This window comes from Natrix helvetica (genome assembly GCF_964273705.1).
Source record: "Natrix helvetica genome assembly, chromosome: 2".
Classification (NCBI taxonomy): Eukaryota; Metazoa; Chordata; class Lepidosauria; order Squamata; family Natricidae; genus Natrix; species Natrix helvetica.
In genome coordinates, this window is record NC_138552.1 from 101,143,267 (window position 1) to 101,168,182 (window position 24,916).

A 24,916-nucleotide genomic window follows, 5' to 3' on the forward strand; every position below is an offset into this window, starting at 1 on the left:
GCACATTACTTCAGTGCTCGTGACAGAATAGCATCCTCTATGAGAATTCTCAGGGGTTTATTTATTTAATGATTTTTCACTGATAACATTTGTTTACCACCTGAAACCAGACGTCTCTAAATTGCTTACAGAATAAATGCAATGCAAGTTGCTATAGTAATTAAAATGGTAACCCAATTACGCTTCAGTTTAATCCATGCTAAACAGTAAATAATACATTGAATTAATTGAACATGGCACTGCTTGTACAATTAAAACCTGAATGCCTTCTGGAAAAGTCATGTTTTCATCCAGCTCCAGAAGGCTCTGAGGGTGGGAGCCATTTTTGCCGCAGCAGGCAAGCTCATCCAGAGGAAGAAAATTTCTACTATATAGAGAATGCACTGCTTGAAACTGGTTTTACTCCTGATGATTATTTTTATAGTATTGAGAATACAGGTACAAAACCTCTATATTAACAATAAATAAAAATGTTTATATGTTTTTTCTAAATGCCTCATGAGATGCTGGGATTTTCTTTTATCTCAAACAAGTGTGGTTAGAAAGTTATTTGAATTTTCAAACAACTGTACTTTCTTGCAACATTTGAAGAGTATGCCTGTTGCAGAGCCCCCTCCTGCCATACTTTCTGATAGATGAGGACAATTAGCAAGTACTGCTTAGTTGTTTGGGTAGAATGGGTAGAAACTGTTGAAGAAAGGTGGTCCGTAAGATATTTGGGCCATGAAGCTTGCCTGGTTTTGTAGGTAGTGACAAGTACCTTGAATTACACTGAGAACCAAACCAGTGGTTAGTGCAGCTCCTATAGCAGAAGTGCAACAGGGCAGTATTGTTCTCTTTATTTTTTGTATTAAAACTTCAAAAAAATTTCATTCAGCACTTCTTCTAAAAATGTTAACTATAATTTTATATAGAAGTTAAACAGCAACAGAACAATAAAACTGGATTGCCATTTTAAATTAATACTATAGAACAGGGGGATCAAACTCAAGGCCAAGCAGGGGGGGGGTCAGATCCAGCCCGCAGGATGCTTAGATCTGGCGCACGGAGCCACCTTGGAAACAGCAAAGGATGGGCCCGAGGTGCCTCTGCCAGCAAAAACGGAGCTCCATTTTTGCTGGCAGAGAGTTGCAGGAGGCCGTTGCAGCCAGAAACCAAGCTCGGGAGCCCGTTTTCTCTGGTAGAGTGCTCGAGTCACCAAAGGTGCCCCAACATGAGCGACGTTGAGTTGGCACACCCTATCTGGCCATACCCACTCCATCCCAAGATCAAACACAACCTTTATGTGGCCCTCAATGAAATCAAGTTTGACACCCCTGCTAAAGAACAATGGTATAATTATGAGAACAATAAGGAAAAAATAGGACTGCATTGGTCATAGAGTGAACCTCCTTCACCAGATGAGAACCATTTATGGCAAGTTTGAACGCAGCTTCAAATAATGAAGAGTTACAACTGGCCACGTACACTTTCTTACATTAATAGGAGAGTGAAATATCCTTTTATGTATTTTTCCAAATTTAAGTAATTGGAAAGTGACCTGATTTCAGAATATCTGATCATGTTTTTAAAGCATGCTGAAAAGGTGAACCATGCATGTTTCAATACAGCTATTTCATTAACTTCAACATGCAAGGGACACCTTAAAATTATTTTTATTTTGTTTTGTTTTATTTTATTTGGAGTAATAAATTGTAAGTGCCTTGAACATACAGATAGTCCTTAACTCACAACAGTTCATTTGATGCTACAACGGTACTGAAAAAAGTGACTTTTGACATTTTTCACACTTAACGTCCATTACAGAGTCCCCATGGTCATGTGATCAAAATTCAGACACTTGGCAACTCATATTTATGATGATTGCAGTGACCTGGGGTCCTGACAAGCAATCTCAATGGGGAAGCCCGATTCACTTAACAAATGTGTAAGAATGATCGTAAAATGGGGCAAAATTCATTTAACAAATGTCTCGTTTAGAAACAGAAATTTTGGGCTTTTGACTTCCGGTTCCGGCGGCTGACGGCGACGGGCAACTCGTTTGCTCGCTCCGGCTCCCCGGTGGGCTTCCCCACTCCTTGGGGGGCACAGGACACCCCGAAGAGGTGTCCTGCTGGAGGGGCGGCATCGCGGGGGATCCCTGCATCGGCGGCGGGCGGCGGGAGGTGCCCTGCACGCTCAAGGCACCGGGGAGCAGTATCGGAGGGCGCGTAAAGCGTCTTCGCGAACAGGCTGCACGGAGAATGAAAAAGTAGAAGGAAGCAGCGGCGGTGTGGTGAGGCGCATACCCCCCTTCACTCCCTTTGTTGATTTGAAGAACTTTTCAGCAGCTTAAAACTTTCACTTTCGGCTAACTTGGGAGGCGCGGCTGGAGGGAGGGGGATTTCCCCCCCCCTCAGATAGGCGGCTTGGAACAATTTTGCTCTCAGCCCCAGGGGAAGGAGGAGGGGGGAGAGCCAACCAATGATGCCACACCCTTGCTTAAAGTGACTTTCATTGAACTTAACTCCATAATTTACTGATGATCTGAGGACTTTGGGAACTTTGAAAACTTTGTTACGCTTCTGAACCCGGAGCTGGCAGGGCAAGATGGCACACTTCCGTTGTCTTCATGAACTGTGAAACCTGACTCCACCTTTAAAAATTCAGGCTTCCGGTCTTTGTCTCCGTGCTACCCAGATGAATCTCTTGTGGATTGCTATTCTTTGAACTCTCTGGGGTGAAAAACTTTACTCTATTGCCAGGCTGATTAGATAAATTCTCTCCTGCTTGGATCTTCTGCCTCCTGGACTCATCTGGCTGCTCTGCCGCTCTAGCTGTCCATTCTCTACACTGACTGAACTCTTTATTCTATAAACAATGTCTCCTAAAAGACCACCCCCTGGAAAGCCTGGCTTTGCTACCTCTGCCCCGACATCAGCAACTTCCAGTCCTGCTACACAATCAAAGATAACAGACCTGATGCAACCTAAAAGTACAGAGATGGATTTGCAACAAATGCTTCAGCAACTCTTACAGGGACAAGAGGAAATTAAGAAACAATTAAAGGAAATGAAAGAAGAAATTAAAGAAAACCAAGCCCAAATTCATAAGAACTCACAGAGACTGGACCTTGTGGAGGGTGGGGTGGTGGAGATGAGGGGGGGGGGGTAGAGGCGGTGCAGAAGGGGAACAAAGAACTTGATACCCAACAAATGAAAACAGAATTTGAGAGAATGTCCTTTTATCTTAGATTTCAAAACGTGATGGAAGCAGATGATGAAAACATAAGGGACATCATGATAAACATCTTGGCTGAATATACCCACAAAGAAAAACAACAGATGGAATGGGAGATAGATTTGGTTTATAGAGTGAATTCAGCCTATGCCAGAACACACAATGTACCCAGGGAGGTACATATTAAATTTCTTAGAAAAAGCACAAGAGACGAAATTCTGGGTGTACAAAGGGGGCAAGCCCTGACATACCATGATAGGGAAATAACTATCTTGAAGCAGATCCCCAAGAAAATTAGGGAAAAAAGGAAAAATTATTCGCAATTAGCGAATAAATTATACCAGAAGGGGGTGTGGTTTAGATGGTTGATGCCTGAAGGTATGTTGATATTCTGGGAGGAGACAAGAATTAGAATTAACACACCCATAGAGGCACAGGCCTTTATGGAAAAAAACAAAATACACCTAGAAAAAACAGAAGATCCTACAACGGATATGCAGGACACAGGGGGGGGGGGCGGAGCTCTGCCGGCGGGGGGAGAAGGGGCAATACCAAGAAAGCTCAGATCACAAAAATGAATAAGAAAATCTCGTTGATATAAACTGACCGAAAGTAATAATGGAATTAACATGTGGATTATATATTACTATGTATTAAATTGATTGAAAGTACCAATAGAATTAATATGCTGATTATATATGACTATGTATTAATGACTTATACTCAGATGTATACTATGAGTTTGGAGGGAGGGGGCGCCTACCACACTTTGCAACTGCCAAAATTTGTATACCTTTCCACTACCTTTTTCCTTGTAAATTTTAAAAAAACCAATAAAACTTTGTTTAAAAAAAAAAAGAAATTTTGGGCTTGATTGTGGTCATAAGTCGAGTATTACCTGCACTTTATTTGAAGGAAAGATTAAAATATTTAAATAAAAGTATGCATTCACAATCTGTAAGGAGAGACAATACCTGTCTTTCTTTCAGTTCTTCCTGAAGTTCAGATGAAATTGCCTCCACCGAACCAGGCCATTTTCTTTTCTCTGCTGAAGTTGTAGGCTTTAATACTCTAGCTGCTAACAATTTTTCTCTGTTCTTCTGGTATATATACTCAGGTTGTTTTTGGTGCTGATATATTTTTAAGGCAGGCTAAATTAAGAATGAAGTAAGTTTTAAAAAATGAATAACTCATCGATAGAAATGTTTTTTCTATCAAGTTAATAGACAATAAAATACAATTTAATAGACAATAAAATTAAATTAACTAAGTACAGACTCCGTCATAGTTTTTAACTGTGGATAAGGAAGACAGCATGTACCGCTAGGCAGGAGTCTTGATAAGTTGAAGAACCATGCTTTTGTTTTACATGGGTTGCACATTCTCTTAAAGCAAAGATTCACACTATTAGTGACTTATAGCGTTTTCTAAAGTTATCCAACCATCTTATGTTAATAATAGTGATGAGAAGTCTTTAATTTCCTGATTTTAATATGTATTAGGAAATACATAGTCTGCCCTTTGGGCTGGGGATAAATCCTGGAAACCCCAGCTAATCGAATTGTACTAGGCTGATTTTTTTAAATCTAATTGGGAGAATTATTTATAAGGGTCAAAATTCCATAGATACAGAATGCATTGATTAATCTTTCTGAACATAACTATTGTAGATTGCAAGTTTAGAACGTTCAGTTTTTTCTACTAAGAGAACCATGAAATTTTTAGATCATGAAATTATGATTAATTTGACATGATTGATCTCTGCAATATTCGTATAATGTTTACTCATACTGTATTTCCTCAGCCCTTTTTCTGACAAGAAGTAATCTAATATTAAATTGTTTTATATCTTTGTAAATTCCACATTTCAAAATTAATTGATAATCAACAAAAAATGTAGACTTAACTTCAGTTTTCTATATATAATACTAAATGTAATGGTATTTATGCACCAGTTTTTCATAAAACTAAACATATCTGAAAAAAACCTACAACCTTTTTAAAATTAAAAATATAGTTTTAAAATCAAAATCAACCTACTAAAGGTTCTAGCTTTATAGGCTGTTGTCGCTTTCTAGTTCTTTCTTGAGATTTTGTACTATGTTCAAATTTCAGAGCTTCAGGATTGGGTGACATCTGTTTTGGAGCCACGCTGGTCAGTCTATTTCTTAATTCATTTACTGAAGGAGAACTTTTCCCATTAGAAGACTCTTCACTTGAACTCTGATTACTTCTACTAACTGTTGATTCCAGCGACGGGATAGAAGGCAATGAGACTCTTTTTGACATAGTGGCCTGAAAATAAAATTTGCAACCTTAACATAAATCTTAATATAAACAAACTGCCTTATGAACATTAATGTGTAACCAAGAGCAAACCAATAGCAAATGGATAAGAATATAAAAAGAAAATGTGCATTGGTATAAGCACATTAAGATCAGAGAAACATCAAACTGTTAAAGTATCCCATTTTTGGGATGACTCAAGATGCAGCATAAAATATTAGATAGATACCGGTAGATAGGTAGGTAGGTAGGCAGGCAGACAGACAGACAGACAGACAGATGCGCCCACGCACGCGCGCACACACACACAATGGCAAAGATTAATAATTAGCTATGATTGATTCTGTTTAGAAGTTGAACCCACATTTTTTCTCTCTCTCCTTATATGTTAAATGTACTGGTCCTGCTCTTCTATATGTCTATTTCAGAAAAGGCCAAATAAATGGATAGGGTGAGGAGGAGGAGGAGGAGGAGGAGGAGTAAAGCAAAAGCTACCTTTGGGTAGAAGGATATAATTTTAATGGCGGGACGTCAAAGGAAAGAAGCTGGCGCTCTCTGGACGAGGCAGTTTTTGGAAACTTGGCTCAAATGCCTTTTCCAAAAGGGATGCTGCTAAGAAAAAAAAAGTCGGAAGAGAGCACCCTTTCGGGGCTGCAATAGTCGGAGCAGCCGAATTCCCGAATTTAACTGTTGGAAGAACTTACTTTTCTCGCCGAGAAACTACAGAAACTTCAGACCCTCCAGAGAGTCGTCCCGTTGCCAAGCAACGGTCCCCAGGACCGTATCCCAGCATTCCCCGGGCGGGACGCGACGAAGGGGCGCGAAGCTAGTGTCACTATGGTTACCACGCGTGTCACCTGCGGTCGCGCTCGGTTAGTGAGCCCCGCCCTCGTTTTCTTCCCCTGCTATGCGCAGCCGCCGCCCCAAGCCATGTCGCGGCTGTCCAACGATGCCGTATCGAAGAGGTTAATGCTTAATCCTTGGCAGCCCTGCGCTCCGAAGTATCGTCAGATCTTAAGCATTTTTGCTGGATCTTGAACCGCTGCTCCGTAGGTACAATCTGATGGATAGAATGGAATGGGAATAGAGTAGAATAGAATGGAATAACTTCGTCAGTTTAAATGTACACTAATCAGCACACATTAAAATGAGATTTCGTTGCATTGATGGAATAAATCTCCAAATACCACACAGCATGATTGTCCCCATCTATTGTAAAGGCAGTGAAGTAGGTGGATATACAGCTCTCTAATCAGTTTTTCCACTAGCCCTGTGAAGCATCACATATTCAATTCATGTTTTGCTGTAAGGTTAAGTGCCTAATTTATTGTGTCTTGCATAGGATTTTCCAGCCTAAAGAAGAAACTTTTTTTGTTCAGTCTTACGTCGCTTGGGTGACATCTAGTGCCAGTGCAATGCTATACTTGTGGTTGAGCGCAGCTTCCCGTCTGATAAATGTGACTTCAAATGATCAGGAAGATGGAAAGATGTGGAAGAATATTGAAGAAAGGAACTTTTGGTGAGGATGGCTTGTAATGAATCCAGAGGAGATAAATGAACAGACAGATCTACCTCAGATAAAGAACTGATGGAATCTGTTTGCTGCTTGTAACCTGAATCTTAGTTTGCTTTATTAGAAAAATATCAATGTTACTCCCATGTGGTCAGATTTAATATTTCTCTTTTCTTGTTTTGTAATTTTTAAAATATCTTTCAGTATACTGAAGTGATAAAACAGCCTCCAAAGAATAAATGTTTGACAACAGCCAGAGTCTTCTAGGGTGGGTGGCCGTGGTAAATTTAATCCTAGATAATAATAAAAGAAGCAAAATGAGTAACAGCATGCATTTTGTCTTACATGGAAACGAGAGCTCAGTATATGAACATAAAACTAAATAGAATGCCATTAGGTGATTTATGAATGTGCAGAAAGAAAAATTGAAGGCAGAAATGTGTAAAACAAGAAAAGGCCAACAATAAATCTTCACTGAATGCAAAATGTAATGATTGGTGTAAAAGATATATGCCAAGGTGGTGTGCCCTATAAAAAAAATAAAGTTGAATCACAAAACAAATATGATAAAGAATGAGTGGAAGGGAAGGGAAAAAGAAAGTTGTGGTTGATGGAGAGATGAAATTCTCAAAAAGAGACGAAAGTTTAAAGAACAGAACGCAATGTCCAAGCTAGAGACTATGCGTTCAAGTGCTGCCTGATGCATGAATGCCAGCTTTGTAACCTTGGGCTGGGCCTGTGATGGCGAACCTATGGCACGCATGCCACAGATGGCACACGGAGCCATTTGTTAGGGCACGCGAGGCATTGCCCTGTCAGCTCTAGTGTGCATCTGCGGCCAGCTGACTTCAGCCTTCATTTTTGGCCATTTTTCACCCACTGGAGGCTTTCCTGAAACTTCCGGAGATGTGGGGAAAACAACCCAATGTGCAAACCGGAAGTTGGGGAACGGACTTCCGGTTTGCACGTTGGGCTGTTTTTTGCCCTCCGGAGGCTTCAGGGAAGCCTTCTGAAGCCTCCAGAGGGCCTCCGGGCAGGGGGGGGGAGGCCATTTTTGCCCTCCCAAACCTCCTAGAAAGCCTCGAGCCTGGGGAGGGCGAAAAAGGGGTCCATCTCACACCAAAAGTGGGGTAGGGTGGGAATCATGCGTGCATGCACCTGGGGGAGTGGGCACGCCTGTACACAATCCCTCTGTGCTCTCCACGCTTTTGGCACACAATGGGAAAAAGGTTAGCCATCACAGGGCTAGGCGCTCTTTCCCAGCCCAACCCACTTCACAAAGTTGTTATGAGGAAAATGGGGGTGGGGAGGAGGAAATATTTGAATTATTTTTTAATAAAAGCAGGATTTTTAAAAAGGAGGCAGTGTGAGGACATGATTGAAACAAGGATAGTTTGTAAAGCTAGAAAAGTGGAGAGGCTTGGTGATAGGAAACAGAACTCTTTAACTCATTCCTTAACATCTTTGGCTTATTATTTTTTATTCTGTTTCTTTCTTTCAGTAACATTGCTTTCCTAAAGGGAATAGTGTAATAGATATAATGTATGCTTACATTTCTTTTTCAAAAGTATCTCTCTTGAACAGGATGTTCATTTTCTTTTCAAACCCGACTTTCCTTCATTGTTTTCTTGTCATTACTTTTTAACCATGATGATGAGTTCTTGAACTTGGTGTCTTATCCTAAGAACATATTGTAATGGAGCTCCCATGGGTACTTACTATAGTTTGCTTTTGATAGTCTCTCCTGAATTTTGGAAGTTTTCTGCTTGACTTTTAGTTCTCCTTTTACTAAGCCCCTCATAGTTGTATTTGACTACATGGAATTCCTTGGCAATTTTTATATACAGTAATATATATAATTAAATTGTCAGGGCAGCCGCCAAAGGTTCTATTGCTTTTTACATAAATGTATCTCACTCTAGTAAAAGTTTCTGATCCTTGGTAACCTTAAGATGTATGAAATAGGGAATTCTGGGAGTTGAAGTCCACACATAATAAAGTTGCCATAGCTGAGAAATACTGTTCTAGTTTCTAGGTATGATTTAAAACTTAATCTATTGTTGCCATCTCTGACTTACAGCGTCTAATTTAAAAAGGTGGATAAACACAGTTACAGTGGCAATGAGTACACTATTGGGAGACCTGAAATAATAAGTTAGGGGTTTGTCATGGAGCAAATCTATCTACCGTATGTGGTTGCTAGCAGTTGAAAATGACTTTTTATAGAATCCTTTATAGAATTCTTTATTATTGGTGAAGTGTGATTGGACACACAAGGAATTTGTCTCCGGTGCATAAGATCTCAATGTACATATAACAGTGATAGATCATTATCATAGTCATTGTAAAAATACATTCATCATAAAACATTAGATACAACACATTGTGATAGTCATGGGTACTAAATAAGCAATTAACATAAATCATACTAGGATACTAATTAAGCACTATAAATCATAAGATACAAGCAACAAGTTATAGTCATTAGAAGATAAGGTGATAGGTAATAGGGAACATGAGAATAATGATGGTAATACTGCCTTTCTAGTTTGAAAGTGTTATAGGAATTAGTTGTTCAGCACAGTGATGGCATGGGGGAGGGGGAACTGTCCTTGTGTCTAGTTGAGCCATATAGCATCGTTTTGAGGGTAGAAGTTGAAACTGTTTATGTCCAGGATGTGAGAGGTCTGTAGATATTTTCACAGCCCTCTTTCTGGCTTGTGCAGTATACAGGTCCTCAATGGAAGGTACATTGGTAGCAATTGTTTTTTCTGCAGTTCTAATTATCCATTGAAGTCTGTGTTTGTCTTGATTGATTGCAATGCCAAACCAGGCAGTTATAGAGGTGCAGATGGCAGACTCAATAATTCCTCTGTAGAATTGTATCAGCAGCTCCTTGGGCAGCTTGAGCTTCCTGAATTGGCACAGGAAGAGCATTCTTTGGTGTGCTTTTTTGATAATGTATTTGATGTTAGATTCCATTTTAGGTCTTGAGATATGACAGAACCTAGACTCTTGAAGGTCTCTACTGTTGATACTGTATTGTCTAATATTGTGAGTGGTGGTAATGTAGGAGGGCATTTTCTCCATCTTCTTGATGATGCATAATCAGTTTATTTTTTAAAACTGATGAGTTAAAAAAATGCTATGACATAGTTATCCAGTTGATGCATAGTTAATTGATAGTACCATTTTTATTGAAAAATTTCCTTATTCTCTAGAGAACTTCCTAATACACAGTCTTGCTATTTAATTATCTTGGTGTCGTCACTATTAGGAGAGGCTGAGTAAAATATATGTGCAAACACTCCTGAGAAATGTGACTCATAACCTCATTAAAAAAAGGTAACAGGCATAGCATTAAACACACATTACTAGAATAAACTTCACACTTAGTATATTTATTACTTAGCTTGGAAGATTGATGTGATCGTCTACTATTGTTCCAAACTTACTCATATGAACTTGACAGACTCTATGTTTGAATTTTTGCAATGCCAGTGTGCCATTTCTTGTTATTCACAATGATGTTATTCCCAATTCATCTTTGTCTTCTCTAGTCCCATTCAAGTGATACAAGCCAGTGTAGAATTCACCCTGCTTTAGTTATCAGCCTTTTCTTTCCAAGCTGTACTATAAGTGAAAGTCTGCTCCATGACATCATCCTCATTCTCTAGAGAATGGGTGTCAAACTCACGGCCTATGGGCAAGATGTGTCACGCGCTGGCTACGCCCATGCCGGGTTTAGCGAAAGGGAAAAGTCATGATACGTCATGTGACAACTCCATGATGACGCATGTTTGAAACCCCTGCTCTATAGCAAAGAAGTCTTTACAAACTGTGCCCACAAGTCCAAATCTTGTATTATTTGTCAAATTTATGTTCCAGCTCCTTGGCTAGGCTATCAAGGCTTGGAATTCAGCATCTGGAGAGTTATACATTGCCTTTGTATCATTTTTACTTCTTCAGTCTTGCTTATTGTTTTCAAACATTTTTGCACTATTAAGTTAGAATTAGATCACTGATTTTGCTTTGGTTTTGTCTCTAAACATATTGCAAACAATAGTTCTTGATTTTGTGATATTATAAATAGCAGACCAAAAGAACCCATGACATTCCATGCATGAGTTCATCTTCACGTCCATGATGATCATTTCAATTAGACACTGTAGAAAAGAAAATTACCAATTATAAGACTAATTAACAGTCTCAATTACAATTTAACACTAATCTGGGGACAACTGCACTCTGCTACAGCATTCTATCCTAAATGGTACAGACAGAGCAGAAAGAAGAGGCCAAAGTGTGACAAAAGGCATAGTTTATTTATCTACAAGAGTTTTGCGTAGTATGACACTTTTTGATATCTTGAGTCAAATTCATATGGAACACTAATGATCAATCTCCATTAATCAGATACCAACCCATCCCCATAATCTGAACAAAGTTGCTACGTCAACAATTAGTTGAACGATTCATTCAGTTTTTCTATTCCAGTCAAAATCTATTGCCATCAGAAGAGATGAGGAAGCAAGCATTGTAAAATGATGTAAATAGTTCCTATCTATTGATAGATTTTAGTTAGGTTCTGAGCATTGAACTTATATTATTTCTTTTTGCAGAAAAAAATGATAAATGACATCGTCTAAAGTACCGTATTTTTCGGAGTATAAGATGCACCTTTCCCCCCCTAAAAGAGGGTGAAAATTTGGGTGCGTCTTATACACTGAATGTAGCCCTGCCCACCCACTGGCCCCCACCCTTTGGCCTCTGCCTCCCAGCAATTTACCTTCTTGCAGCAAACTGAGAAAATGGGGTTTGTGGAGGCAGCAATAGGCTATGGCAATCCCCGCAGCCTGAAAAGGCTGATAATTGGGCTTAAACTGAAATTGAACGTGAAACTTGCTGTTTGCTGCAAGGGGCAAATTGCTGGGAGGCAGAGGCAGATTTTCCCCCCTTGTTTTCCTCCCCAAAAGCTAGGTGTGTCTTATACTTCGGAGCGTCTTATACTCAGAAAAATATGGTATCTACTAGTGCAGTGGTTCTCAACTTTTTCTTTACCTTGGACCCCCTTTTAACCATTTTTGTAGGCATGGACCCTCAAGACTTAATTCAATATTTAAATCATAACATTTTTCAAGCCTTTGTGGACCCTCTATAGCAGGGGTGGCGAACACGCGGCTCGCGAGCCGCATGCGGCTCCCGGCCAAAATAAATGAGGCTCTTTGCCTCTTATCATTATTTAGTATACTGTGGCTCGGATCGCACGCTCCCTTTCGGAAGCTGGGGAGGTCCTTTGCAGGCAGCTAGAACGGGCCGCCTGCAAAGGACTTCCCCAGACTTGCTTTGAGGAGCACGGGGCGACTGAGGCTAGTTGTGAAGCCCCAAAGCCCCCACCGCCACCGGAAGAACTGCTGCCACCTCCTCCTCCTCCTCCTCTAACAGGCAGCACTGCCGGATTTGCCGCCCGGCGCTGCGCCTGAGATGAAGCCGCCAAAGCTCCAGCCGGCATCTCCGCGCGTGGCAGCGGCGCCTCCCCTCCGCTCGGAGCAGCTGAGCTCAGTCAGCGCTGGGTTACCCCTGCCCCCTCCTCCTCCTCCGCCGTGCTTTTGAGGAGCCATGAGGCTGCAGGAGCCAGTAGGGAGGCGGGGTGGGGGAGCAGGGGAAAAAAGCCTCATGGCTCCTCAAAAGCACGGAGGAGGGGGAGGGGGCAGAGGTAACCCAGCGCTGAGCTCAGGTGCAAATCTGGTGATTCTGTTGGAGGAGGAGGAGGAGGAGGTAGCAGCAGTTATTCTGGTGGCAACTCGTACTCGTCGGCATCTTCAGCAGAAGCCCTGCCCACAATGAAGAAAGCAAAGATGGAGCAGATCCACGCAGATGACGTCGCTGCAACATGACTGGAGGAGGAATTCTGGGAGTTGAAGTCCACAAGTGTTAAAGCTGTCAGGTTTGAAGACCCCTGGGGTTTTTTTTCCCTAAAGGGTTAGGGGTGCAAGGGTCTTGTAACTTGACAGCTTTAAGAGTTGCGTGCTTCAAATGCCAGAGTTTCTGAGCCAACATTTTGGTTGCTAAGCAGGAGCGTTGTTAAGTGATACTGATATTATATAACACTTTGAATTAAGCAGGTACCTTGAAGAAACATAACTTTGAGTTTCAAATAATACTGATTTCGTTGTTGTCTTAGGTGACATCTGTGAAAAAAATTCGGGTGCTCAGGCATGAAAATGTGCCACTCAAACACTATACTTTTCTGCTCACATCGAAAAAAAATTAGAGGGAACATTGCTTCCGGGTCTGTTTTGGCAGGTCACTGCGTGGTGTGGCTCTCTGACTCTCACAGTTTAAAATTTTGGCTCTTTTTGTCGAACTTGTTCGCCACCCCTGCTCTATAGTATCATGGACCATACTCTACTACTGGATACCTTTACAAGAACAGAAAACCATTATTGGTTTATTACGCTTCATACATTTTCAGAATGACTTGGGGGGGGGGAGACCCTATGTGTGTACTCTTTTGAGAGAATTGAGTAGCATAAAAATATGAATGTAAGAACCAAACATCCATGTAATTTAGAGACAGAATGGTTTGAGGATCCTATATTAGAATTGAACCACAGCATTTAACATTCTGTAACAATCTGGAGATTCCATATTGTCATTTTCCATAAATTTGCCAAATCATCATTTAAAGTCATCAAAGTCAATATAAAATCTTGTCACAACTTTATTTTATAACTGGCTATTCCTTTGCAAATGTGCCACAGTAATTTCCAGTGGATGAACTCCATTAAAAAAAAAAACTTTAGGTTCTCTATATAATTATATACTATATACTTCTCTCCTGAACCCATCACTTTTGGTCATTTTTAAAATGACCAAAAAACTGCTGAGACTTCTGCAATATCTCTAGTTCTCTATCTTTACCTGAGATGGAAAGAATAAAGTTGCAGTCCTGCAAATATATAGATAGTACTATAGTAGTTCTTTTTGAAAATTTCTTCATAATGTCTAGAATTTTCCTTTTTCAGAATTATTCCATGTGAGCTGATGAACTATACATTACAATCCCAGGGTTTTCTTCTAGGCTGGATATTTCTGCTTCTTGTTTCATCAGTGCATATGTATGAAGTCCACCTTTCTCCCCAGGACTCAAGCACAATTAATCTTATCTGCTATTTGCTACCTACTGAAAATGCTTCTCAATTTCTTTGCAGATTACTTCTTTGTTTCATTGGCAATTTAATTTACCCATCCAAAAGCAAGAATGTGAGCTTTTTAAATAACATGGCTGTGTGTGCACTTTTGAAATATATATATTTGAAACGCATGCCAACATGTAAGTACTTTCTTCTGAGCTCGCAATGGTTCTTACTGTCTTCGCACGTGTGTGAATGCACAACTTCTCTCTCACTATTTAATTTGAATAATTTCGCATTGTTAGGTAGCCATACTGATATGCTTCCCAAAATTGTACATGGTTCCTCAGCTACTAGAAGGAGCTGTATTTGTTTTATTTAGTTTTTAGGAAATTTATATTGCCGCCTATTTGCACTCCAGGCGGCTTCCAGGAATATAATATAATATAATATAATATAATATAATATAATATAATATAATTTATATATATATATATATATACACACACATATACAAAACTAATAAAAAAGCATCATAAAATAATATAATAACCCCTCCCCCCCCCCAATCCCAGTGACGACACATTACACGAACCATTTAATGGCCTCCATCCCACTCTGCATTCCCCAGCCTGCTGATAGAACCAGGTCTTCAGTGACTTCCAGAAGAGAGAGGGGCCATTCTAATCTCTGGGGGAATGATGTTCCAGAGAGAGGGAGCCACCATGGACAAGGCCCTTCTTCTGGGTCCCATCAGGTGTATGTCTCTAGGGGATGGGACCCACAACATTCCTGCCTCTCTGTTCTGATGGGTCAGGTTGATGTAGCCAGCAAGAAATGGTTCCTCAGATAACCTGGTTCCAAGCCATGAAGGGCTTTAAAGGTGACAACCAGCACCTTGAATTGCACCCGGAAGCAAATCGACAACCAATGCAGCTCCCGCAAGAGATGTAATACATGTGCACAAACCCATGCAGGCCACTGCATTTTGCACCAACTGGAATTTCCAGATGCTCTTTCAGGGCAGCCCCATGTAGAACACATCCCAATAATCAAGGCGGTGACCGTGAGTAGGGATTGTTGGTCCAGGAAAGGCGTAACTCGCGCACAACCGCAGTTGTGCAAAGGCCTCGTGGTCATGATCACCACCTGCTCTTCGAGAAAAGGAAGAATTAATATTACCCTGCCAGCTTAGAAACAGATGTGCTGTCATACAGTGGGGCAAAAAAGTATTTAGTCAACTACTAATTGTGCAAGTTCTCCCACTTAAAAAGATGAGAGAGGCCTGTAATTGGCATCATAGGTAGACCTCAACTATATGAGACAAAATATAAAAAAAAGACCAAACAATCACATTGGCTGATTTGGAAAGAATTTATTTGTAAATTATGGTGGAAAATAAGTATTTGGTCACCTACAAACAAGCAAGATTTCTGGCTCTCACAGACCTGTACCTTCTTCTTTAAGAGGCTCCTCTGTCCTGCACTCATTACCTGTATCAATGGCACCTGTTTGAATTTGTTATCAGTATAAAAGATACCTGTCCACAACCTCAAACAGTCACACTCCAAACTCCACTATGGTGAAGACCAAAGAGCTGTCAAAGGGCACCAGAAACAAAATTGTAGACCTGCACCAGGCTGGGAAGACTGAATCTGCAATAGGCAAGCAGCTTGGTGTGAACAAATCAACTGTGGGAGCAATAATTAGAAAATGGAAGACATACAAGACCACTGATAATCTCCCTCGATCTGGGGCTCCACGCAAGATCTCACCCCGTGGGGTCAAAATGATCCCAAAAACGGTGAGCAAAAATCCCAGGATCACACGGGGGGACCTAGTGAATGACCTGCAGAGAGCTGGGACCAACGTAACAAAGGCTACCATCAGTAACACACTACGCCGCCAGGGACTCAGATCCTGCAGTGCCAGACGTGTCCCCCTGCTTAAGCCAGTCTATGTCCAGGCCCATCTGAAGTTTGCTAGAGAGCATTTGGATGATCCAGAAGAGGATTGGGAGAATGTCATATGATCAGATGAAACTAAAATAGAACTGTTTGGTAGAAACACAACTCGTCGTGTTTGGAGGAGAGAGAATGCTGAGTTGCATCCAAAGAACACCATACCTACTGTGAAGCATGGGAGTGGCAACATCATGCTTTGGGGCTGTTTCTCTGCAAAGGGACCAGGACGACTGATCCGTGTACAGGACAGAATGAATGGGGCCATGTATCATGAGATTTTGAGTGCAAACCTCCTTCCATCAGCAAGGGCATTGAAGATGAAACGTGGCTGGGTCTTTCAACATGACAATGATTCCAAACATACCGCCCGGGCAACGAAGGAGTGGCTTCGTAAGAAGCATTTCAAGGTCCTGGAGTGGCCTAGCCAGTCTCCAGATCTCAACCCCATAGAAAACCTTTGGAGGGAGTTGAAAGTCCGTGTTGCCCAGCGACAGCCCCAAAACATCACTGCTCTAGAGGAGATCTGCATGGAGGAATGGGCCAACATACCAGCAACAGTGTGTGCCAACCTTGTGAAGACTTACAGAAAACGTTTGACCTCTGTCATTGCCAACAAAGGATATATAACGAAATATTGAGATGAACTTTTGATATTGACCAAATACTTATTTTCCACCATAATTTACAAATAAATTATTTCCAAATCAGCCAATGTGATAGTTTGGGTTTTTTTTTTTACATTTTGTCTCTCATGGTTGAGGTCTACCTATGATGCCAATTACAGGCCTCTCTCATCTTTTTAAGTGGGAGAACTTGCACAATTGGTCGCTGACTAAATACTTTTTTGCCCCACTGTATATAGAAGCTCCACCATCGTTAGGCGAGACTTAATAATCTTTCTGAAGAGACTGGGAGTAGGGAGCACTTCTTTATTTCAAATCGGAGTCAAACAGGGTACAAATAATAGCTTACAATAATAGTCATTGTTTTAAAAAAAGGAACTGGTTTTTGAACTTGGGGAATTTAAAAAAAGGAACGGATGGATAAAATGTCAGTGGAAGAAACTGCTGTTAACAGCCAGAGAACAGGGCCTCTCAGGAACAGGTGGAAGGAAGGAAACAAGTAGATCTGGCATTCTTTTTAATCTCTTCCTATTGCTTTAAAGTGCTGAACATTTTCTTTACCACAAAACTAGAAACAACATGGAAACCAACCAACCCCCCCCAATGAATTGTATTCAAGTCAAATCCATACAGCTAAATAACAGCTATGTTACATATACATTTCCCAAATAATTCTGGGATAACATGAAATAATTCTTCTGCAAGGGAAGAATAAATAATGGCTTTCATTAAAAAAAAATCTTTTCCTGCATTGGGTATGGTCAAAACAGTTAATCAAGTTAATGGTCCAGATTCAGGAAAAGGATGAGTTTTAAAATAATAAAATCCACACAGACGATTTCCTATTCAGAAAAAAATATATGATTTCCTTTTTCTCTACCCCCACCCCACCCCCTTTTTTTTAAAGGCACATAGCTGAATATGGGAGAGTCATTCTAGCTTCAACAGATTATAAGCAACACAATAGTCAAAATGAAGAAGAATAGAAAGGGTCTGCTAGAAGAGCTCGTTTCTGCCTGGATATGGCGGGATTGCTTGTGTCCTCGTGGCTGAGGTTCCACAGAAATGTAACCATTAATTATATGAATCCGCAGAGGTGGCTCGGTGGTGCTATAAGACAAAAAAGAAAAAATCCAATTAAATGCAGTTGATCAAAAGGGGGGTGGGGGGAGATCGACAGGTCCTGTCAAAAGCTACAGTTGCATAATAAGAAGCATTACACTGCACAGTTCACAAGAAATACAGATCTGACCAAGTATGGAAGCTATCCATTGAATTTTCCACATGCATTCCTTTCATAAAGGTAAGGTAAAGGTTCCCCTCGCATATATGTGCTAGTTGTTCCCGACTCTAAGAGGCGGCGCTCATCTCCATTTCAAAGCTGAAGAGTCAGCACTGTCCATGGTCATGTGGCTGGCATGACTAAATGCTGAAGGCTGCTACCTTCCCACCAAGGTGATCCCTATTTTTCTACTTGCATTTTTACACACTTTCGAACTTCTAGGTTGGCAGAAGCTGGGGCAAGTAACAGGAGCTCACTGTTACATGATGCTAGGGATTCAAACCGCCGAACTGCTGACCTTCTGATTGACAAGCTTAGTGCCTTAGCCACTGAGCCACGTGTCCCCTTATTCCTTGCATAATACATAGTGATCCAGTTTCCTAACATTAGTTACATTATAGCTCCCAGTGATGTCAAATAGGGTTTTCTTGATATTAAGGAATTCTTTCCCATTGCATTCAAATGGGAGTTTGTAGGTTTCGATATTCCCAACTGTGACTTTCTATACCTTATTCGCAGACATTTTTGCTTCTTTGGATGTTTACTCCTTGCAAATTCCTATCCTTATTACCAACATTTGCACATCTTAAAATCACTCTATCTACTTTCCTATCCTCGGTAAACATTAATAGCTATTCTGCTGAAGTATGCAAATCCATGTTTCATTTTTCTCCATAATATCAATTCTTCCCCAAAGCAATTCAAATTGTAATCTTTTTGAGATTTTGTTCAATCTTCCTAAGGTGAATAATAGTCAGATATTTCCCATATCATTGTATTGATTTAAATTAACTTTCAGGATCAGAAACATAAACAGTATTAAAGCTTCTGACTTTTCCCACAGAACCATTAAACCTTGGGCTGTTCTGTAATTGATCCACTATTCTGACCTCTCTGGCTTGAGGATAGATATTTTCTGGGGCAGAATTATATTAACCTTGGCTATAAGCACAATTATTTAAATTGAAACCATTCCATCCCAGCTTCCTTAAAAACCGATTCTCTTCTTTCCCCTCACTTTCCTTTAACCATTTAATATGCCAAATATGGGGAGGTGACAACCTTTAGAAGAGGCCCCAGAAACGAACTAAATTTCCAAAAGATGAACCATGCAAAAGATGCAAGAAATGAGCCATTGATATTCGACATGTGAGTGAGAAGTGAAAATCTGACATCATTTTGCATCCCTGTCCAACCACATGGTTTATTAGTGCTCTGTTAAGCATAAAGTAAATTACAATTCTAGGCAAAAATGGAAAGTAAGTATTGATCAATTAAATAAAAACATATTAATTTCAAATTAAACTAGTCAGTCTATACCAGCTGCAATATTTTACTCTACTTCTGTGTGGCAAAGTGCATTAAACCAGTGGTCATCAACTTTTGTGGCTTCACCCAGCTAGGGGAAGAGGGTAACTGGGCCCCACAAAGGTGGGCCTGTACACGCATGCACAGATCAACTTGTGCGAACAGCAGGCCAGTGTGTAGCTGCACAAGTGTCTACTGGCCCACCACTCACACAAGTTGAGCTGCATACATGCTCCAGCCAGTCACTCACATGGCCCAATTCCAAATAGGGTTGGGGACCCCTGCATTAAACGAAAAGAAACTTGGGAAATTTGAAGGTAATTAATGTACCCTTTAAACCAGTGGTTCTCAACCTGTGGGTCGGGACCCTTTTGGGGGTCGAACAACCCTTTCACAAGGGTCACCTAAAACCATTGGAAAACATATTTTCAAAAAAATATGGAAAACATAAGACAATCTTATGGTTGAGGGTCACCACAACATAAGGAACTGTATTAAAGGGTTGCGGCATTAGAAAGGTTGAGACCCAGTGTTTTAAACCCACACGTCCCTGAAGTTTTTAAAAAAAGATGTTCACAGGCAAATGGAAAATAGCCAGTTGACAGTTTATGCAAAGAACAAGTAGCTTTAGTAGTGAGATGGGCAGCATATAAATTTCATAAACAAACAACACTGATGGCAGATCTCTCCAAAGGGGAACCAAGACTGAACTTCCTGCTTAACTTCCAGAAATCAACAGAAAGGCTCTCCCCCCCCCCCCAGTGCTCAGTACTATAAAAGGTCCCACTCCAAACCAAATAATGTGGAATGATTATATGCTGTCACAGTTCTCTACCTATACTTTCAGATTATATAGCTATATTCATCCATACTTTAATTGTGTTATTAACAATAAAATAAGAAAATACCAAAATGTAATGGCAACAGCAATTACAATTATTATTTTTAACCTTGGTTAATGTCAAATTTATTACAGTAAATGACAATTGGAACCTCTTTTGAAATGAAGTTTTCTTGATTTTTTTTTCTTTTATTTGTAACAAAGCCTGTTCTTTGTAACCATAGCTTTGATATTTTTTCCCCTTAAGGTTTAGAACTTAAAACAGAGCTATTTTGGTTTTTAGACAAGATAAGACAGTGCTTCCCAAACTTGGATAAATTACACAAATAGGATAAAAGTGTTTTTTCTTCGGCTAGTGACACATAAACCTGTTGCCCAAAAACAACAGGGATATTTGAATAAGGACTTTCTGATAGGCGTATTTGAGTAATGAAGGAACAAATTTGGGAGCACCAAGTTAAAATATGACCACGTTATGGATGGTGTGGAAAATATGAACAAAGCCTTTTTTCCCTCCTTCTCTTGCAATGGTAAGAGTTCAGCCTCTGATGCTGAACCCAAAAAACTAAAAAAATCACATCTACCCTATTATTTCTTTGCAATGCTTAATGAAATGATAGAATTTATTGCATTAATTATAGTGAAACTGATTAATTTAGATGGTTTTTAAAAGGCCTAAAGAAATTCACTGATACGATTATGAGTGGCTCTTGATGTTTGTGGCTATTTATTATGTAAATATCCCCCTGAATCAAAGGGAGTGCTTCTTAAATATGATTTGTTGGACAGGAGCAGCTCTCTTAGCTGTGAACTTCCCAGATATACATAATGAACTAATTCATGATACAGAGCGCTGGCACCTTTTGCCTATGCTTACAAGTTTCTTGTGTTACTCTTTTTTGTATGTTACTGCCTTTCATGAATACTCCGTGAATTTCAATACTGTCTCTCAGAGGGATAGTACTACCTTTAAGAATGCAAATCCTCCTAGATTCATAGCTATTGCTCAATGGACAGCTGGCACATCAATAGCAGCCCTACCTGAAGTGAGACAACTTTGGAACAATGAGTCATGGCCTCAATATGGCTTGTCTGGACTGCTGCAATATGTTCTACCTTAGGCTGCTATTGAATACCAGTAAGAAGCTAGAATTGGTCCAGAAGACAGCAGCCTGTATTGGCTGATACATGCCATGAAAAAGAATATGACATTAGTGCCCTGGATCTTCACTAGCTTCCAGTAGGCTTCCAAATGCAATTTCAAGAACTGGTTTTAATCTGTAATTCTATATAGCTTGGCATTGAGATACATGTAGGATCATCTTCTGCAGCCAGTTTTGAACTATCCATCATGCACATCCAAGAGGAACCACTGGTGATTCCCCCCCACTGCAAGGTATGTAGGTTGGAAGTTTGAAAGTGCTGAGCCTGCATTAAGGAACAGCGTTAAGGAACTGCCACATTGCCTGGCTTTCTGTGAATTACCAAAAACTGAACTGAATTATTTCAGAGAACCTTAAGAGTTTGAACTGATTTAATTGTTTTATTGGCTATTATGTAAATTTGGAGTTCATCTGCTTTTATTTTTAGCTGCTTTAATTATACTATAGGTATTTTATTGTGTTGTTTTTTATGTTTGTACTGCAAACTACAGAGAATCAATCTTTTGTGGTAGGCGGAAAAGCCAATAAACAAACACATTATGTTCTTCTTAAGGGGCTCCCCTTTTGGTATTTCTCGGAAATGGATCACCTGCTTCTACTCATTACCTTTCCTCGATGCGTACCCAAAGGTCATTGAACTGACGTAAACGCTGTTTCTTCTGCTGTTTCTTCTTCTTCTTGTATTTCCTCTCTGCTTTCTCCAGCAGGTCCATGCTTTCGGGCAATAATGTATGGGGCAACAGGTCACCCTCCTCTTCTTCCTCCTGTTGTTGTTCAATGTCTTGGGAGATAATGTAAGAGGCATATTCTGGGGATGTTGAGGAGAGGGCAGACAAGAACTTCTGTTGATTTTTCCCACTACAAAAAGCAAAATAAAATAAGGTTGGGAATAGGGGTTGATCGTCTTCCACGTTAAGGTACAGAACAAGTAAACTGCTAGGAACAATTCAAGTCTGAATGCTGCAAACATCTCAGCCCCTTGAAAGTGCCAAAAATGTTCAAAAGTGCCCATTTACCTTCTTTTTAAAGCAGGCTATAATAAGATACTAAAAAACCTGTGTCCCTTTGGGTTATTATTTCAGAGATGTTTCCTTAGCTAAACAGAAAACAGAATGGGTGTGGGCTGGCAAAAATTCAGAGGGAGCAGCAGCAATTTTTGACTTCCTGTTGACTTCCCCATTGATTGTCTTTATGGGAAGCTGTCAGTGAGCATAGAAATCTTCTTCCCTCCCTCCCTCCTTCCTCTTCCCAAAGGGAAGGTACATGATGGCTGCTGCTGGATTGGGGAGGGGGGGGGATAAGGGTTTGTGCAAATGGCCAGGAAGCTGTCAGGCAGCATTGAAAATAAGGATGACATGACTGCCGCAGTGAGAAGTTGACAGCTTGACGACACTGAAGCAGCCACACCTCCCCAGATCACATTACCTCAGTAGTAACCGTCCTGGCATTCTGTAAGTTACCCCATTTGAGGTAACTTGGTTGAAAATGTTTTGTCATATGATCCCTCATTTCACCAAGTTAAAGTTTACAGACATCTAGTACTACAGGTAGTTCACCATTATTATGGTCACAAGTTGTAATAAAATGGGATGGGTGCATGACTGACATGATTTTACATTTCTTGCCGCAGTCATTAAGCAAACACAGAGATTGTAAGTGCAAATGTGGTTGTTAAGCAAACTGGTTTATTTGCTATGGTGTGGTTTTGCTGAAAACTAAAAGTATGTACCAATTTTTGGCAAAGCCGTCGTAACCCATGGTCATGTGACCACAGCACATTGCAAATTGCTGCAAAGGTCCCTTCGTGGAGAGGGAGAGGCTAACAAGTCTAATAAATAATAATAATAATAATAATAATAATAATAATAATAATAATAATAAGAAGAAGAAGAAGAAGAAGAAGAAGAAGAAGAAGAAGAAGAAGAAGAAGAAGAAGAAGAAGAAGAAGAAGAAGAAGAAGAAGAAGAAGAAGAAGAAGTAACAGAAATAGCACTCTATCACAAAGCAGTGATGTGCAGTCAGGGGAGGCAGGGGAGGCACAGCCTCACCACTGTCATCAAGAAAAGAAAAAAAATGTAAAAGGAAAAAGGCAAGAGCTGAGGTCAGGCTGAGCTAGTTGTTGCCTCACCGACTCTCTTTAACTGTTTAAAAAAGCCTCTAAAAAAGCGCCCTCTACTATGAGGCAGGAGAACTGCATGCCTCATCTAGTCTGACTTTAGGGGTTTTATGATCACTCGAGCAGAGTTAAGCAAGGGTTAAAAGCCTAAAAATTCCTGACGTAGGTGAGGCACACAGTTCTCCTGCCTCATAGTAGAGGGTGCTCGTTTGGGCGGGGCTTCTTCAGAGACCCGAGGCAAGAGCAGAGTTGAAATCCTCTCTGAAACAGCTGGAAAAGGTACGTGTGTGGGTCGGAGGGAAGGGGAGGAATTCAAACTTCAAAGTGTAGTTTGATTGCAGGCAGAGCCACATTGCCTTTTCAAACCTATAATCAGTGAAGCTGGGCTGGATCCTTCCGGGGCTGGGGGAAAGTGTGTGTAGTCCAATCCAACTTGTGTGTGTGTGTGTGTCTGTGTGTTTGAGAGAGGGGGGAGGGAGGGAGAGGGAGGAAGGAGGGGAAGGGAGAAGAAAAAGAAAAAGAAAGAAGGAATCTTCTTTCTCAAAGGAGAAAAGCAAATGCTGTCACTTTAAATCGGAACTGAGCATGCCTGGCTGTGGAATTCTGGGAGTTGAAGTCCACAAGTCTAAAAAAATTTGAAACCCACCACTGGGTCAGTGTCTCACCAGCCATAAACCTCACCGCATGTCACTGTCACAAAGCCACTTCTGATACTGTATTGCTCACAGAATGTATTAAAAGGATGAGTAAAGGAAAATCTCCTCTTAAAGACAATTGAAAGGATAATAATCTGTATCATGTGGCTGGAGAGATTATCTTCAGTCTCTCCAAATGCACAAAATACCATACTGTATGCACATACTATCCAGTGCATGCTAAAGGCAACACGTAGAAAAATATAGCATTTGCAAAGCAGTGGATATTATGCAACTTCCCTTTTCTTTCTCCGGTGAGCTGAATTCACAAGAAAAGCAGAAACTAAAACAAACATCCTTTATGCCTTTAATGCTCAATGAAATGCACTCAGTGAACCTTAACTCAGGAATGGGAATATAAAATAAACTTCAGGTAAACTGTTTAAAGCCAGACAAATAGAAGATGAAATGCAAGTTTCTCAGGAGAGCCCAAATGAGAACAGGATGAGTCTGAATGTTGCTTTTCCCAAAAGCAACTAGAGAGAGAAAGCAGCATTTAGAATTCAGGAAGGGTTTCAACATTCAATGATTCATCCATAAAGAATGTTTAAGCAAAAGGGTAAATGCCACTTCCATATGATTAAATACTGAAGGGAAAGGCGGTCAAAGAAAATGAAATATTTCCTTCCATTCTGGCGAAACATGGGCAAATACTTAACCACCTTCCTTACAGTATATGCTGATCACAACACACTTTTACTTGGTCGTTCTTTATTATAACCTAGCAGAGTCTTCCTCCTGCTTCTTGCCTCCATCCTTCCATGTATATG

General features: G+C 40.4%; 2 protein-coding genes across 3 annotated transcripts in view; both read right to left on the reverse strand.

Annotated features, from left to right (window-relative positions):
• DNAH6 (dynein axonemal heavy chain 6) overlaps window positions 1–6,280 on the reverse strand; it is a 206,828-nt gene extending 200,548 nt beyond the window's left edge. Inside the window, exons 1-3 of the mRNA XM_081944223.1 lie at window positions 6,210–6,280; window positions 5,260–5,514; window positions 4,194–4,370 (exon numbers count right to left, since the gene is read on the reverse strand). Coding sequence (XP_081800349.1) covers window positions 4,194–4,370; window positions 5,260–5,508 — 426 coding nt within the window. The 5' untranslated portion in view covers window positions 5,509–5,514; window positions 6,210–6,280. The remainder of the gene's footprint in view (window positions 1–4,193; window positions 4,371–5,259; window positions 5,515–6,209) is intronic.
• A 10,753-nt stretch (window positions 6,281–17,033) lies between these two features.
• TRABD2A (TraB domain containing 2A) overlaps window positions 17,034–24,916 on the reverse strand; it is a 91,093-nt gene continuing 83,210 nt past the window's right edge. The window contains exons 6-7 of one of the 2 annotated variants that reach the window (XM_081945895.1): window positions 21,942–22,193; window positions 17,034–17,851 (exon numbers count right to left, since the gene is read on the reverse strand). In XM_081945895.1, the coding sequence (XP_081802021.1) occupies window positions 17,683–17,851; window positions 21,942–22,193 (421 nt within the window). In that variant the 3' untranslated portion in view covers window positions 17,034–17,682. The remainder of the gene's footprint in view (window positions 17,852–21,941; window positions 22,194–24,916) is intronic. The other variant, XM_081945896.1, reaches the window with a different exon arrangement.